Below are 15607 nucleotides of genomic sequence, written 5' to 3' on the forward strand. Positions count from 1 at the left end.
AAGCTAGGACCAAGATTTCGAATGTCTACTTTCTGTAATCTGGTTAAAGAATGTGGCGTTATGGATTTGGGTTATAGTGGTCCTGCTTACACTTGGTTTAATAAATAATTTAATGCTAATCCTACTTTTGAGCGCTTGGATATATGTTTAGGAAATGCAGAATGGTGTGCATCATTTCCTTACACAACAGTTTTCCACTTACCAATCATGAAGAGTGACCATGCTCCAATTTTAGCGGTCCTTCAATCAACCAAAACAAGAAAAAAAAAGCTTTCAGTTTTGAGAACTGGTGACTTATGGAAGAGGACTTTCAGAGAGAAGCTGCAAGTGGTTGCGATAAGTCCTCCTCACACCCTTTCCATCTTCAAGCAAAGTTCTTGTTGTGATGTCGTCTGATTTACAAAAATGGAGGAAAGCAAACCAAGTGTAAACTCCCAGCTACAAGCAATTGAAGATAGCATTATCCAAATACAGGGTCTTCCTCCTAACATTAAGAATCACTCCTTGGAACATGAACTAGTGCAAAAGCATCAAATGATCCTAGGCAAGCAGGCATAATTTCATAAACAGAGATAAAAAAAGTTTTGGGTTACTGAGGAAGATAGAAACACTCATTTCTTTCAACAAGCTATTCTCAAGCGGTCCTGCTCTTTCTTGTAGTTGAAAGCTTCGTCGAAGCCAAACTTGGTTTTCAGAAGATTGACAGAAATGATTCTTGAGATACATTGTTCATGATTGATTTACTGAAGAGATCGACCTTCTTACCAGTTAAATGTGCTGTACTGATGATGGCTACTACTCCAATGCAATGATCTACTATGAATATTTAAAATGAAACAAATGAGGCAACCATTAAAAACCAAAAAAAAATGTATGTAAGCAGGAGACTAACTTCAGAAAAACAGTAACTAGAGGAAGAGAACGAATTGTTAGCAGAGGGAAAATCAAGCGAGTTTTCACTTTTCACAAACCTATCAGAATCAGCACTGCCAACCTCGAAACAGCCTGTGAGCTTAGCAAGTTGCCCAACAGTCTGACCAACGGCGCCTGATGCAGCTGACATGAAGACATAATCGCCTTTCTTAGACTTGCCCACATCGAAAAATTTCCAGCCCAAGCAGTTAGACCGGCCATGCATGAATAAGGAAGAACAAGTATGAGTTCAGAGGAAGGTTTTCATATTTTCGTTGCAAAGAAAGAGTGGTTGCTAAACAATGAACTCATCAAGAACACCTGTGTAGTAGACTAGTAGGACAGAGGCAACTCATCAGGATGATTGATCTTGAAAAAGGACTCTGGATTGGGGATGAAAGTGTACTCCCATCCTGTAGTCCCTAAACCCGCAAACCCCCTTCCTCCCTCGTTTTCTTAAAAAAACTTTTCTAGATTTTTTTGAATTATAAAAGGGGTCTAGGTCATTCAGCACCTACAAAAGGGTTCTGTAGAATTTTCAGTGATATGGTCATGCATTTGAATTATTTTCAATTGTAGAAACCAATGTTTCATCTTCTACAAAAAGCAATATACAACCTGAACCCACACAAACTTCTAACATAAGCAGATGCGACCATAAGCACCACAAACCATCAGTTCCCAGCACGCCTATCTCTGAACGCTCAGGCAGTATTCAGAAGGATGCCCAGCACTCACTCCCGTGCGACGGCAACCAGTTGCTTGCCGACGTTGCGCCCGGTGAAGAGCCCAATGAGCGCCGCCGGCGCCTTCTCCAGCCCGTCAGCGACGTCCTCGACGTAGCTGACCTTCCCCTCCTTGAGGTACCCTGCCATCTCCTCCTCGAACTTGTAGTACTGGTTGAAGTAGTCGAAGACCATGAAGCCCTCCATGCGCAGGCGCTTGGCGACGACCTGGAAGAGGTTGTGCACGCCCTCCGGCTGCTCAAGGTTGTACTGCGAGATCATACCGCACACGGGGATCCGCCCGTGCACGCGCATGTTGTCCAGCACGGCCTCTAGTGTTTGGCCACCCACATTCTCGAAGTAGATGTCGATGCCCTCAGGGAAGTACCTGCAGAGCAATGGTACCACAGGAATGAGGAAGGATGTACTAAAATTCCCTGGCAAATCAGTGCTTGTCGTTGGTGCTGAACAGCTGAAGTGTACAAATCACAGGAAGATGAGCTCACGGACCTCCTCAAGGCGGCATCGAGGTCCTGCTCTTTCTTGTAGTTGAATGCCTCATCGAAGCCAAACTTGGTTTTCAGAAGGTTAACCTGAAGAATACGAGGTAATCAATCAATGGATGACGCCGTACTACTATAATGGCAATGTTGTATACCTATGATTATTTATTGATATGATACAAATGAACGAATGAAGGCGACTACAAGCTGCCCATGAGCTTGAGCAAAACTGTACATGCCCTTGAGCAAGAGAGCCACTCATTAGCAAATGGCAAAGGAAAAATACGATTTCACAAACCTTCTCGTCAGAACCAGCACTGCCAACCACATAACAGCCCGTGAGCTTAGCAAGCTGCCCAACAAGCTGACCAACGGCGCCTGATGCAGCCGACACAAAGACGTAATCACCTTTCTTAGGCTTGCCCACATCGAAAAATCCAGCCCAAGCAGTAAGGCCGGGCATGCCTGAGTATTTAGGTTGCAGCACAGTGAGAAAATAACTTTAAACTGTGTAAGAATAAAGAATTTCATATACGTTTTTTTTAAGGAACAACATGGTAACATTTGGTTCAGTAAAAGGCCGATGAACATTCAATTAAAATGAAAAAAACGTTTGTTGGTTGGATAAATGGAACAAAAAAAAAGATTACACAAGAAATTTAAGTTGCTTAATCGGAGGAAGGTCTTCAGGGTTGACATTTTTGGTTGAAAGAACAACTCACCAAGAACACCTGTGTAGTACGACAGAGGCAGTTCAGGGTGATTGATCTTGAAAAACGTTTCCGGTTTAGGGACGAGAGTGTACTCCTCCCATCCAGTCATGCCCCACACAAGATCCCCAACCTTGAAATCCGGATGCCCAGATGCCATCACCTTGCCGACACCAAAGTTAACCAAAACCTGCAAGATTTGTACGAATGGAGACCACAGAATTGTAAGGTCCCCATCTGAAAAAGATAAGTACGTGGATCCATCTCCAGTGCAGAAGATGATTATTAGAGTATTGAAAGAAATAAACTCCCAATTTCCTTAGAATAATCTGGACAGTAATTAAAAATTTCCCATCTTTAGCTCCAATTAGTAATTCGAAGAACAGATTTCCATGCTGATAAACCACGGACGGTCGCTTAGTCAGAAAATCTGGGCATCTGAACACAAGCTTCCAAATTCACCAAAGTTTCCCTAGTAATTCAAGCAAGATAATCCAAGTCCTCTAAAATTCCTATGTGAACCGTACGAATAAAAAAATCTCTTACTTTTTATATCCCCTAAAATCTAAGCATCATCTCTGGTGTCCGTTGACTAGGAGTCATCACAGAGTCTTAACGCCTGAAGAAACCACAGATGGTGGAGTCTCGGAGCATTTCAAGCAGTCTCCCTTTCTCTAATCAAACTAACATATTGGGAGAATTGATAATAAAGTAGCGATCCAGCAGCCTCTCTTTATCTTTCTCTTTTCCTAATAATTATTGGAACAAACCAGTAATTCACCCAACTCTCCTTAAATAAAGGAGGAGTTGTGACTCTCCCAATAGAGTAGTTGGATTGGGATGCGATTATTGGAAGACTGCAATAATAGAGAAAATGATATTAAGGTATTTTATTAACTAGTTATTGAGAAATATTTATTGGGGAACTGCTGCTGCAGATGCTATACAACACGACTTATCGGAGTAGTTTATGACCAGACCAGTAACAACAAAAGTTTTGAGTCTTTTTATATAGAGAAGAGAAGAGAGAAGAGAGGAGAAGAGAATAGAGATTAGATAACAGGGCGTTGCAGACACAGTACCTCCCCGGGGACGAAGTCCGGGACGTAGCTGGGGCGGTCGTGCTTGGTCATGCGGCCACGCATGTAGGGGTCGCAGGAGACGTAGAGGTTCTTGACGACCATGGCCGCCGACCCCGGCGGCACGGCCAGGTGCGCCGTGCCGGTGACCACCTCCATGTCGTCCTCCGACGGGAACCCCGTCACGTAGCGCTTCAGGATCACCATCTTGTTCGGCACCTCCTCTCCCGCCGCCGCCATCGCTCCGCCGCCGCTCATCTCAACTCTCCGGTACGGTGGTGGTTCCCCTTGGGCCTTGGCAACGCGGATATGGGGTTTGCAGCGCCGCTGTCCTAGGATGCGTTTCTGTGCCTTGCGAATTAAACGTGTCTTGGATGTTGGACGTGGAGACTGCGGGGACAGATGTTTCTGGGGCGCTCGACGCCGTTCGCGAACGCCTGTGGCGGTGGTTGGTGATGACAGCGTCACTTCGACGTTGCCGGGTGGTGGGGGGAAGCCGGCAGGCCCCGCAGATTTGGCAACTTCACACCGGCGCAGACCATTCGTCGTCTCTTGATGGGGTACTGGTACCAGAGACAACCTCCCGCACATCGAAGTTTTAACTTTTTATAGAAAACCAAAACAACCTATATTTTGAAACTGGCGAATGGGATTAGACATCACTCAAGGCGAGTGAGCTATTGTCGGGGGAACTGGCGCATTTTCTATGGCAACTGATGTCATTTACAAAAGGTTGCATAAAAATACGACCCAAGGGGAAATAATAGAACCTACAATCCATGGATTTTGCCCCGTGCTCAAAGGGTCAATGGTAAGAACAATGTCTATTATGTTCAGATCTTGGCTAAAACCTTTTTTTTATCAGTTCCTATGTTCATCTAATGCCATTTTTAACATGAACATTATACACCTCATAATGCAGAACAACCAGTAACTGTGCTCGCCATCTGGTGCCCGGCTTCTCTTGGTGTTTATGCATGTAATAACTGCAGGGGATCTTTGCTCCTGCCGAGATGTGTAATGTGTTTGTGTTTACTTGTGGCAGTGCCATCCTGTGTGAAATAATAAATATCTCGATTAGAGATTGTAATCCTGGATCCGAGCATGTGCTTGTGTGAAATAATAAAAAAAAATGTAGAGATAGGGGGCGGACAGGGGCCAGCAACGGAAGGGTGTAGTGAGGTGAGCCCGCCAGGTACCCCGCCTGAACGTACCTCCGCCCCTGAACGATCTCGACCAGAGATATAATTGTGATTTTCAACGGAATTATGCTACTTTCCTTAAGCTTGGGCAAAATTGTGTCGGTATGCCACTATTGATTGTTCACACGCGGCGCATATCGTGCTCTTATTGTACCTTGATTCCTTTATTTACCGAGTTTCATGCATACGTACTACCCAAATCAAAAAAAGATGCTAACTTGATCTTTAAATAATTTTTGCTTAATTCTTCCTTTGAAGATGTTAATTTTCTCTATTAACATTAACATTATGTTTTACTAATTAACTTCATACATCCATCATAAAAGACCTGCAAGATCATTGTGATGGTACATGCTATATCCTATTAGTCCTTTATTTTTTTATATAATGGAATCCTGATGTATCTGACTGATATGGAAGGATATGATCAGTTTTCATCTCTATCTTTAGTTTTCATCTCTATCTTTAGAATCTCTATCTTTAGTCCTCTATTTTTTTAAATGAGCTAGCAGGAGGGATGCTGCTATATTTAAATAGAGGAAAGCCCGACGGGCAGTAACAAAGGAAAGTTCTATATACTCTGTACACTCACATCCCGACTAACAATATGGGGGAAGAAAAAAAGGGCCCCGCTAGGGCTAACTAATGACGCCGGCCAACATGAATAAGACTAGTGTTTAGCTCCTGCCGCAATCCAAGTAGCCGCTTGATCTTTTATCTTAGCAACTATGCGACTGCTTGTTTGTTCCTGACTTTGAAAAATCCGCGCATTTCGCTCTGTCCAAATCTCCCACAACACTAGGATAATTAGGCTTCGTAGCCCTTTCGGCCAACCACCTGTGCACCCGCTAGAGTTGTCCACTAATCATGTAGCGAGTCATGTCGCTCCCAACGACTCGGGTCAATGTTTGTGCACCGAGTCCATGCACTCATCTCATTCCAAATTCTCCTCGTAAAGTTGCAGCCGGTAAACAGATGAAGTCATGTCACTTGTGTAGCATTACAAAGAACACAAAGCGGATTACTTGGCTATCCTTGTCTCACCAATCGATCCGCTGTCCAGACTCTATCCTGGATAGCCAGCCAGGTGAAGAACCTGCACTTGGTCGGCGCCCAAGGTTTTCAAATGATGGTCTTGAAATTAGTCGTCGTGGATCCAAAAAATTGCGCTTGGTACGCCGACTGTGAACTGTATTGCCCGTCTGGCGTGAGCTTCCATACAATGGTATCCGGGACTCTCGGTCTAAGTTGCACTCGGCTCACCTCAACCCATAGGCGGTAGTACTCAATAAAGTGTGTCACAGAGAAACCGTGATGTAGACGATTTAAGTCCCGAATCCAGGCATAGTTCGTCATGGCGTCATGCAGCGATCTATTCTTTCTTCAGGATATCTTAAATAGGTTTGGCACCATATCCCTCGGTCTTTGGTCGTTGATCCAACCACTTCCCCAAAATGACGTTTTCTTACCGTCACTAATTGTGATCATGGTGGCTGCTGCAAATAGCTTACGGTTAGCTTGCGAGCAAGGGACGTCGCATCCCTCCTAATGACTATCATCGTTCATCCATTCCTGCCATAGCCATAGCAGGTGCAGTACTCTTGAGAATTTACCATGATGTAGTACTCCGAGGCCGCCCCCTTTCTGAGGCCTGGCTGACCTAAGCCAATTAACCTTGCATTTGCCACCTGCGATGTTTTCTGTTCCCGCCCAAAGAAACTATTTCCTCTTAGCGTCGATGAGCTTCGTGATTTGTTTGGGTGTGTTTAGGGTTGTCAGAAGGCAGGCTAGGAGGTTAGGACCGATTTGATAAGCGTGAGTTATCCGGCTGATGACCTGTTTTTTCCGCTCCAACTACTAAGTTTGCCTATGGTCTTGTCCACCAGAGGTTGGAAGTCCACTGTCCTTAAGCGGGTTGTAGACAATGATAGACCCAGATACTTAATTGGGAAGTTGCCATTCTTTGCCGGGAGGTTTCGTAGTACTTCACTTAGTTGTATTCCTTCGCAGCGGATCAGGATTGCAGTTGACTTTTGGAAGTTTGTTTTCAACCCTGTTGTCTCTCCAAACATATTCAAGATGTGGACCAGCACGTCTATTTCCTCTTTTCTTGGTGCGACTAACATCGCCGCATCATCAGCATACATCAATATACGGTAGCACGGTCCACATCCACGTACCTTGCTCAGGATTCCCATCTCCATTGCCAGTTCCAACAACCTTTGTAGTGGATCAATTGCTATGACGAAAAGGAGCGGGGAAAGTGGGTCGCCTTGACATAAGCTCCTGCCGTGCTTGAGCGGTCGGTTCGGAACCCCATTTAGGAGAATGCGGGAGGAGGAAGTCGAGAGTAATGTCGCGATCCAGTTGTGCCAACGCATCGGGAAGCCCAGGTGTTGTAGAAGTGATAGCAAGTAATCCCACCTAATGGAGTCAAAAGCCTTCGCAATATCCAATTTTAGAAACATGGCAGGTACTTTGTTTCGATGATATCATCGAGCCGTACTAAGCACCATCATAAAGTTATCATGGCCACTCCGTTTCTTAATGAATGCACTCTGATATTTGGAGACAATTGAGGTCATGTGCGGCAGTAATCTTATTGCCAACGTTTTAGTGATGATTTTTATGAAGGAATGAATTAGGCTTATGGGTCTGAAGTCTTGAACAGTGTCAGCCCCCTCTTTCTTTGGTATTGGGATAATATTTGATGAGTTGATTAGTTGGAGACTGTTACAGCGTAGAGAGTAGAAAGCATTTGCTGCTGCCATTACATCGTGCTTGATAATGTCCCAACATGATTTGAGGAACAATCCCGTGTATCCGTCCGGTCCTGGTGCTCTATCACCTGGCATTTTATCGATGGCTCGTTTGATTTCAGCTTCTGAGAAAGGGGAGTCTAACGAGGATAGGTGATGTTGGTTAATCCCGAGTAGGCCCCAATTGAAGTCCTCTTGACGAGGCTGGGGTTGCTGCATGGTTACTTTAAAAAGTTTTGAATTTCAGTTGATTTTTCCTCATGTGTGCATACCCAACCATTGCCTTCTTTAGTCTCTGAATGAAATTTTTCCGGCGCCTGGAGTTCACTTGTTAGTGGAAGAAGCGTGTGTTAGCGTCCCCTAAGTTTAGGTTTCTTATTCTGCTAGCTTGGTTCTTATGCGCTCGTTCGATCACAGCCAGCCCCATGGCCGTTGTGTTGAGACGTCTGCGCAGGAGATGTTCTGCCTCCAAAAGTGCTCGATGTTCTTGCACCATGTCCAGCCTTAGGATAATCTCTAGGGCCATGTGCAGTTGCATTTTTGCGTCTAGTATGAGCTTGCTGCTCCACTCCCGTAGAGCAACGGCCATGTCGTGGAGCTTGTGGAACGGTTCAACACGTGAGATTGCGTATTCCATGCCTGTGTTACTGTGTCCCTGAACTCCAGGAGCATTGTCCAAAAATTTTCAAATTTGAAGGATTTGACGCCCGTCTCTCGGAGAGCAGGAGCGGGCAATGGTCAGATAACGAGGTGGATAGGGCATGCAGAACATGGTTGCTGAAAGCGACGCAACATGACATTACTCCCGGGTAACGGCGACCAGTTGCTTGCCAACATTGCGCCCTGCGAAGAGCCCAATGAGTGCTGCTGGTGCATTCTCAAGCCCTTCGGCGACGTCCTCAACATAGGCAATCTTGGCATCCTTGAGGTAACTCACCATCTCCTCCTCGAACCTGTGGTACTCGCCCAAGTAGTCCGAGACAAGGAAACCTTCCATCCGTACACGCTTGGTGATCAAGCTCAACAGGTTTCGTACGCCCTCTGGCTGCTCCAGGTTGTACTGAGAGATCATCCCACACACAGTGATGCGGCCGTGCACGCGCATGTTGAGCAGCACGGCTTCTAGCATTGTGCCACCCACGTTCTCGAAGTAGATGTCGATGCCCTCCGGGAAGTACCTAGGCAAAATGATATCGAAATTTTGGTTTGAGACTTTATCGCAGTCTAGAACGGAGGAACTTGGAGAGTAAAATTCTTTCAAAAATCATGCAAAGTCTACATGTTCCCAACGAAAGTCTTCAGTCTTCGGCATTGGGCTCAGATCACAAACCTCTGCAATGCAGCATTCAGATCCTGCTCTTTCTTGTAATTGAAAGCTTCGTCAAAGCCAAACTTGGTTTTCAGGAGATTTACCTGGAGAGGCAACATGCAAGCAATTTTCAGATAATGTACTAAATGTGTTTCAGATAATGCACTAGGTTGGAGATTTGGAGTGTTTGGCTAAGTTGTTCCTGGAACCAGTAGTAGAATGTAGATGATGCTGAAATAAAATTGTCTTCCATACCGACCTTCTCATCAGAACCAGCACTTCCAACCACATAGCAGCCAGTGAACTTAGCAAGCTGGCCAACAATCTGACCAACAGCTCCTGCTGCCGCTGAAACGAAGACGTAGTCGCCTTTCTTAGGCTTGGCCACATCATAAAATCCAGCGTATGCACTAAGCCCAGGCATGCCTGAATGTTGATTGATGTTGTAGCAGAGTTAGAACAAAAATATGTACTCTGCAATACTAGATGTTTTCAAAGAGGTATATTATTTCTGGGATTAAACATGGCATTTTTGCTTTGTAATAATGAAAGAGTAGTAAGCGCTCAGAATTAACTCACCAAGAGCACCTGTGTAGTAAGACAGAGGCATTTCCGGGTGATTGATCTTGGAAAGGGACCCTGGATTTGGGATGAGAGTGTATTCTTCCCATCCGGTTATGCCCCAGACGTGATCGCCAACCTTGAAATCCGGGTGCCCAGATGCTACCACTTTGCTCACACCGTGGCCAGCCAAAACCTGAATGTTCTTTTCAGTTGGTTACACAAACCTTGAATGCATGGAAGACAGCGTTGAAGCTGAACAGAGTCTGTGATTTGGTTGCTGGAGACAGCATTGCTATGGTTACCTCCCCTGGGACGAAGTCGGGGACGTAGCTGGGCCGGTCGTGCTTGCTCATCCGGCCGCGCATGTAGGGGTCACAGGACAGGTACAAGTTCTTGAGCACCACCGCCGCCGACCCCGGCGGCACGGCGAGGCGCGCGGCGCCGGCCACGACCTCCATGTCGTCCTCGGCGGGGAAGCCCGTGACGTGCCGCTTCAGGATGACCCGCCGGTTCGGCACCTCCTCGGTCCCGGCCGCCGCCGCCGCCGCAGCCATGGCTCCCTGGTTCGCTTGGGCGACGGATTGGGTGCTGCCGGTGGAATGCCGCTCGCTATCTTGGGGCCGTGGCCCGTGGCACGTTTTGCACGGGAGCGCTTTGGCCTTTTGGCGTGTGTGGATGGGAACGCCCGTGCGTGGCCAGCCAGACGGCCAGTGATGTGGAATTATTACGTGGAACACAAAGTCCAGCTCGCAGGAACAACGATTATTAAGAGCACGGAGCACAACTTCTTGGAGACATCAGAAAGCAAGCTCATGAAAGCAGCCTGCGAGCTAAACCTATAAACTTCATAGGGGATAACGAAAGGATTAAGCATATATTATTCAGCGATAAACTGACCATGACATGAAACATAACATCAACAATGACGACATAACGAAAGTTGGGAGACTATTTCAGATGTTGAGGCCGGCAAGTGGCAACACATGTTCTTGAATCAAATGTCCATATATCGGCAGCCCCCAGCAAGAGGTTTTTGAGCATTGAGCCCACAAAAGCAGATTAAAAAGAGCTGGAACTAAATTCCCAGCACATCCGGCCACGTGGATTGGGATAGGAAACGGTAAAGGGTTTTGCATTTCAGGTAGAATGCCAGGTCCGCCACTTGGATTCAATCACACAACCCAAGATCTAGCACTGGCGACATGGGCAACGTGACAGCGAACTCGGCCGCCAAATCAGACGACAAATTTTGCAGCAATTTTAATTTTTTTCCTTTTGGTCATGGTTCTGTTGGTTCTTTTCCTTTTGGTCATGGTTCTGTTGGTTCTGACCGGACGTTCAATTTAAAACTAGTTTTAGTGAAAGCAACAGTTTCTCCGTTTCACGCTGTCCTCCTTAATATAATTCTGAAAAGCACATTGTGTAAAGTAAAGGTCTAAAGGAAGTAGCTCTTCAGTTCTCCCGAGAGGCTAACAGAATTTAGTTCGGTTAGTCCGCTCTAGCATAATTAAAATTTCTTTTTACACAATTGCTAAATAAATTATTCTTTCCATCATTTATGGTAAAACCTGTGATCCAGTTTCATCTCGTGTAGTGGACCTAACACCTAATCCTCTCTGAATTCGTTCTCCTTACAATTTCATACTCACAAGATAAAAAAGGAAGTAAGTTTCTCAGCTGGTGAAAAGCTTTTGCAAAACCTAAATCATATTGCTTCACAAACTACATACAAAAGAAATTAAAAGATGGAGGTCATCAATAAACTTCTACTTTCTCCATTCCAAATTGTAAGTTGTTTTAACTTTTTTAAATTCATAGATATTATTATACATCTAGATATAATATATGTCTAGGTGCATAATAGTATCTATGAATCTAGAAAAGTCAAAGCGACCTACGATTTGGATAGGTTGACATGCAGCAGGGCTGTTGACATTCAGTACAATGTGCCGAATCAAGATGCAGTGGGTGGAAGCTGGGAAGGTTATTTTACTGGTCCATTCAATGGAACCTATTCTTCCACTATAGAAACTTGGCCACCTGCAAGCATACAGAGAAAGTTGGCACGTGGCAGAAACCCAATATTTGAGTCTTACTTTGAAATGTTTGCCGCCGATATATTATTGACATTCTGCTATGCATGGGTGCGATATCATTTAGAATAGAATCTTTGATACTTTGACTCTTTCCGTTATGGCATCTCAAAGTTCACATCATCCACTTGCAGGAGGACACCAAATCTAGGTGCAGGGATCTTAGGGTGCGTTTGGTTTTGGGACGACGTGGCTCGGATCGGAGCCAACCCATTTTTGTGGGTTGGAGTGAACCCAGCTCGTGTTTGGATGAAAAAGATGGAGAGGGATGGATTGAACCCAGTCTTTAGTTTGGTTGAGAAGGTTGGGAGGGTTGGGATGGATGTCCTTTTAACACCGTTCGTTGTGGGCCCCACCTGTCAGCCTCTTCTTCCTTTTCCCCCTCCCTTCCATCTTCCTTCCTCCTCTCTCCTCCCCGGCTCCTCCCCGGCCACCCGCGCGCCGGCCCCCACCTCCCCTGCGCCGCCTCCTCCCCGGACCGGTTGCTCCTGCGCCGCCCCCGCTTCCCGCGCCGCGCTGGCCATCCTCCCTCTCTTGCGCCGGCCGCCGGCCGCTGCCCCTCCCTCCCTCTCCCGAGCCGGCCTCCGCGTGCCGTCCCTGCCTCCGCCCGGCGACGCCCCTGCCTCCACCTGTGCGCCGCCCGGCGCCGCCAGCTCCTCCCCGCCACCACCGCCTCCTCACCGCCCGGCGATGCCGGCTCCTCCCCGGGCACCAGCAGCGACCGAGGGAGGCATGCGGGCGAGCGTGAGACGGAGCCGCACGACATCCATCTAGGTCCGCGCGGTCCGTCCATTTTGGAGGAATCTGCTCGACCCGGATCAAGTGGGAATATTCCCATCTGGGTTGAACCCGTTCCACATCGTTTTTCAACCAAACGTGGGATGAAGGGGGTTGAACCCGTTCCGACCCAGTCCAACCCAGTAACCAAACACACCCTTAATGTCAAACGTTTCTTCCATGAGTTTATAGCTCCTTGCTTTGGCAATTCCTTGGTGGAAAGCATTTATCCCATTTGAAAATGATGTCCTGTAGAACAAACAAAAAAAAGAAAAAATGGGTATATATGCAAATCTTACAGGAGCCACTTGTTAAAACAGAATATTAATTTTGATACCAGAAGGAGAAATTAGGTTTGTGTGACTTCTATCAAGCTGCAAGTTCGTATAATATTTTTGTACTCTGATGTGGCAAATATCCACTTCAGAGATTGCACGTGCATGGAACCTGGTCTTTCCATGAAATTTCAAAAGATAACTGACATGTTTGAAGAAGTACTCAAAAGTTTTCTAATCTCCCAATGCTTTTAAGTTCCTCTAGTTCCCAAAGCATTGAGAAACCACAACAATGCTGCCGTGGATAGTAGCAACCAAATTAAGAAATCATGATTCTCAGTTTATCATTACGTAATATGGAAAACTACATGAATACGAGGTTGAATTTTGTTCCTGAAATTGATTTTATAAATAGTAAAACAATTGACCTTGAATAAGTAGTATCCTCATATTTTTCCACAAACCTTCTACCCTGAGCATTGTTAGGTTATGGAGTTGGCTCAGGGTATTCATAATGTGGATCTAAGATAATGTCAATGACTAGTGAGTATAAGCCTAACAATTAAATGGGTCGATGATAGTATTGTGCTGGTGATGATATTCATTTTTAATTCCAAATGGAAGAATTTTTCGTGATTACACTCTAAAAGAGAGTCCAGAGAACTATCTCTTGTGAGTAACATAATGATAACAGTCCCACAAAGATATACGCAAAATGTATGCTTTGTCTCAAAAGACCATCTGAAAGTCCAAACATTTCTTAAAAATATCAGTAAAACAGATATAATTTGCAATCAGGTAGCTACTGTGCATTGACATATTTCAAACCTCCTATATATGTAGTACTTATCCATTCAGAATTTCTTGAAAAGATTGCTAGCCAAAGAATATATATATTCTATGTGGAGGGAAAGGTCAGTGCTATACGACGATGCAAATTACAACAGGGCAGCCCAGCATCACACCTGATCTCTCCTCTTGCTCACACTATAAATACCTGGCGCTTGCTTGCCTGAATTTCAAACCAACAAGCTACAGGCATGGCATGGGTAAACAAGTGATGAAGAAGAGGGATGCCTTACATGGTGATGAAGAGCATATCTCCCTTAGCCAAGAATGACTTGCCTATCTCTACTATGTCGTTCATCAGGGAGTCCTCATAATGGATGAATGGTGGATGATGGTAGGCATTCTGGTTAAGTGAGGGATTCTCTTCCACCATGCTAGGCTAGCCCTCTTTCTAATTCTCCCTCTGCACATCTAAGTGAAGTTAGGTTGTGTGATTTGGTTGCAATTTTGCTAGCTCTTCCATTGGTTCAAGTTAGAGTTGGAACCATTCATGACCAGTTCGAAAGCATTAGCAGTTTTGAAGAATTTAAGGTGAGAAGGGCATATGAAAGAAGTACATTAATCGCCAAATGAAATGGGTAGATTAATTCCATTATTGTGCTGTTTGAGAAGTGGTGGTTTAGTGATTGTTCTTCTTCATCATTTGGATATTGACTGCGAGCTGTAGCATTTACTTAAAAAGGGCACATGAGAGGGAACACCCTTCCCACCATAAGAGCAGGTACATATGCATTGACATGTAATGTTGAGATGATTTAACAAAAAATCTGTACAATGAGATGTCCCCTAGCAATCACTACACAATATCTTAATTTGTGCATGGAAAAAAGGGAGAAAATTGCAATTATAGGACTCGAAACAATGCGTTTCGCTATTATAGGACTCCAAACATCGACTTCGCTAAAACAACTCTTGAAACGTTGGCACTTCGTTGTACATGACATTTGATCTTTTTAATCACTTTTCTCAACTAAAATACATATATTTTGCCATGATGTGACCGTATTGCCCTTTGGACTTTTGTATCCTCGATCGATCGTATCTTTTCATCTCCCGATGTTTCATCTCTCCCTCGCGAAGCCCTGGCGGCCTCTGCCCTACCGCTCGGGGTCATGGCCTGGCCACGGCGCCTGGTGCCTTGGCCGCGCCGCCTGGTGGCCTGGACGCGCAGGCCGGAGCCTGGAGGCGATGTCTTGTCACTTCTCTTTACGGATGCACGTAGACACCAACGGCATCCAGCAGGGATCCGGACCTCCCGAAGAACCCGACGACGTGGGTGCCGCCCTAGGACGCTGAAGGGTGTTTGCCACGGGGTGCCGAACGGGCCGTGCTTGCCGACGTTGGTGACGAACATGAGCGACCTCACGACGGTGTGGCCGCCGAACGGGCCGTACGTCCCGGAGATCTCCTTGACGAACTCCCCCGCGCCGAACATATGACCTGCTTGCCACCAAGAAAGAAAGAAAGAAAAACTGCTTGACTTATGAGAACTACGAGATGCATAAGTCGTGATGATGAGCAAATGAGGAACAGGAACTGCAGATGGAACGTACCGCTGGAGCCGCCCCACGGCCCCGCCATGCGCGGCGCCCCGTCGACGTCGGCGTAGGTGAAGGAGATGGCGTCGACGGCTCCCTGGCAGCGGATGACGACGCTCTGGAGGCGGTGCGGCGCGACGCCAGCGGCGACGATGTCGTCCCGTGGGTCGCCGCCGCTGCCGCCCCACAGCCCGATCTTGACGAGCCCCTCCATTCTCCGCCGCCGCAGCAAGGCGAGATGACGAACAACGAAGGCTGGTGCTCAGCTCGGCTGCGCTGTGTTCTGTGCAGGATCAGAAGGGCAATACGGTC

General features: G+C 46.2%; 3 protein-coding genes across 3 annotated transcripts; all 3 read right to left on the minus strand.

Annotated features, from left to right (window-relative positions):
- Positions 1 to 1427: 1427 nt before the first annotated feature.
- On the minus strand, positions 1428 to 4325 carry LOC101763211 (2-alkenal reductase (NADP(+)-dependent)). Its single transcript, XM_004960697.4, has 5 exons — positions 3933 to 4325; positions 2863 to 3040; positions 2439 to 2605; positions 2148 to 2230; positions 1428 to 2025 (listed from the first exon to the last, which is right to left on the minus strand). Exons 1-5 carry the CDS (start codon positions 4185 to 4187, stop codon positions 1647 to 1649), a joined length of 1062 nt encoding a protein of 353 aa, XP_004960754.1. The 5' UTR covers positions 4188 to 4325; the 3' UTR covers positions 1428 to 1646.
- Positions 4326 to 8509: 4184 nt separating this feature from the next.
- Positions 8510 to 10399, minus strand: LOC101763616 (2-alkenal reductase (NADP(+)-dependent)). The gene is made up of 5 exons (XM_004960698.4): positions 10066 to 10399; positions 9779 to 9956; positions 9459 to 9625; positions 9221 to 9303; positions 8510 to 9068 (listed from the first exon to the last, which is right to left on the minus strand). Exons 1-5 carry the CDS (start codon positions 10315 to 10317, stop codon positions 8690 to 8692), a joined length of 1059 nt encoding a protein of 352 aa, XP_004960755.1. The 5' UTR covers positions 10318 to 10399; the 3' UTR covers positions 8510 to 8689.
- A 3238-nt stretch (positions 10400 to 13637) lies between these two features.
- LOC111256719 (protein GOS9-like) lies at positions 13638 to 15509 on the minus strand. The gene is made up of 3 exons (XM_022825194.1): positions 15311 to 15509; positions 15049 to 15197; positions 13638 to 13649 (listed from the first exon to the last, which is right to left on the minus strand). Exons 1-3 carry the CDS (start codon positions 15507 to 15509, stop codon positions 13638 to 13640), a joined length of 360 nt encoding a protein of 119 aa, XP_022680929.1.
- Between the last annotated feature and the right edge of the window lie 98 nt (positions 15510 to 15607).

The sequence above is a fragment of the Setaria italica genome, chromosome III (assembly GCF_000263155.2).
Source record: "Setaria italica strain Yugu1 chromosome III, Setaria_italica_v2.0, whole genome shotgun sequence".
Lineage (NCBI taxonomy): Eukaryota > Viridiplantae > Streptophyta > Magnoliopsida > Poales > Poaceae > Setaria > Setaria italica.

Excerpts from the sequence above, each read along its gene's own strand:
- LOC101763211 (XM_004960697.4), bottom strand. The coding sequence starts at position 4,187 with ATGAGCGGCGGCGGAGCGATGGCGGCGGCGGGAGAGGAGGTGCCGAAC. Across the intron at positions 3,041-3,932 it reads CGGACTTCGTCCCCGGGGAG|GTTTTGGTTAACTTTGGTGT; the intron begins GTACTGTGTCTG and ends CAAATCTTGCAG. Across the intron at positions 2,026-2,147 it reads CTCGATGCCGCCTTGAGGAG|GTACTTCCCTGAGGGCATCG; the intron begins GTCCGTGAGCTC and ends ATTGCTCTGCAG.
- LOC101763616 (XM_004960698.4), bottom strand. The coding sequence starts at position 10,317 with ATGGCTGCGGCGGCGGCGGCGGCCGGGACCGAGGAGGTGCCGAACCGG. Across the intron at positions 9,304-9,458 it reads GTGCTGGTTCTGATGAGAAG|GTAAATCTCCTGAAAACCAA; the intron begins GTCGGTATGGAA and ends TTGCCTCTCCAG. Across the intron at positions 9,069-9,220 it reads CTGAATGCTGCATTGCAGAG|GTACTTCCCGGAGGGCATCG; the intron begins GTTTGTGATCTG and ends CATTTTGCCTAG.
- LOC111256719 (XM_022825194.1), bottom strand. The coding sequence starts at position 15,509 with ATGGAGGGGCTCGTCAAGATCGGGCTGTGGGGCGGCAGCGGCGGCGAC. Across the intron at positions 15,198-15,310 it reads GCCGTGGGGCGGCTCCAGCG|GTCATATGTTCGGCGCGGGG; the intron begins GTACGTTCCATC and ends GGTGGCAAGCAG.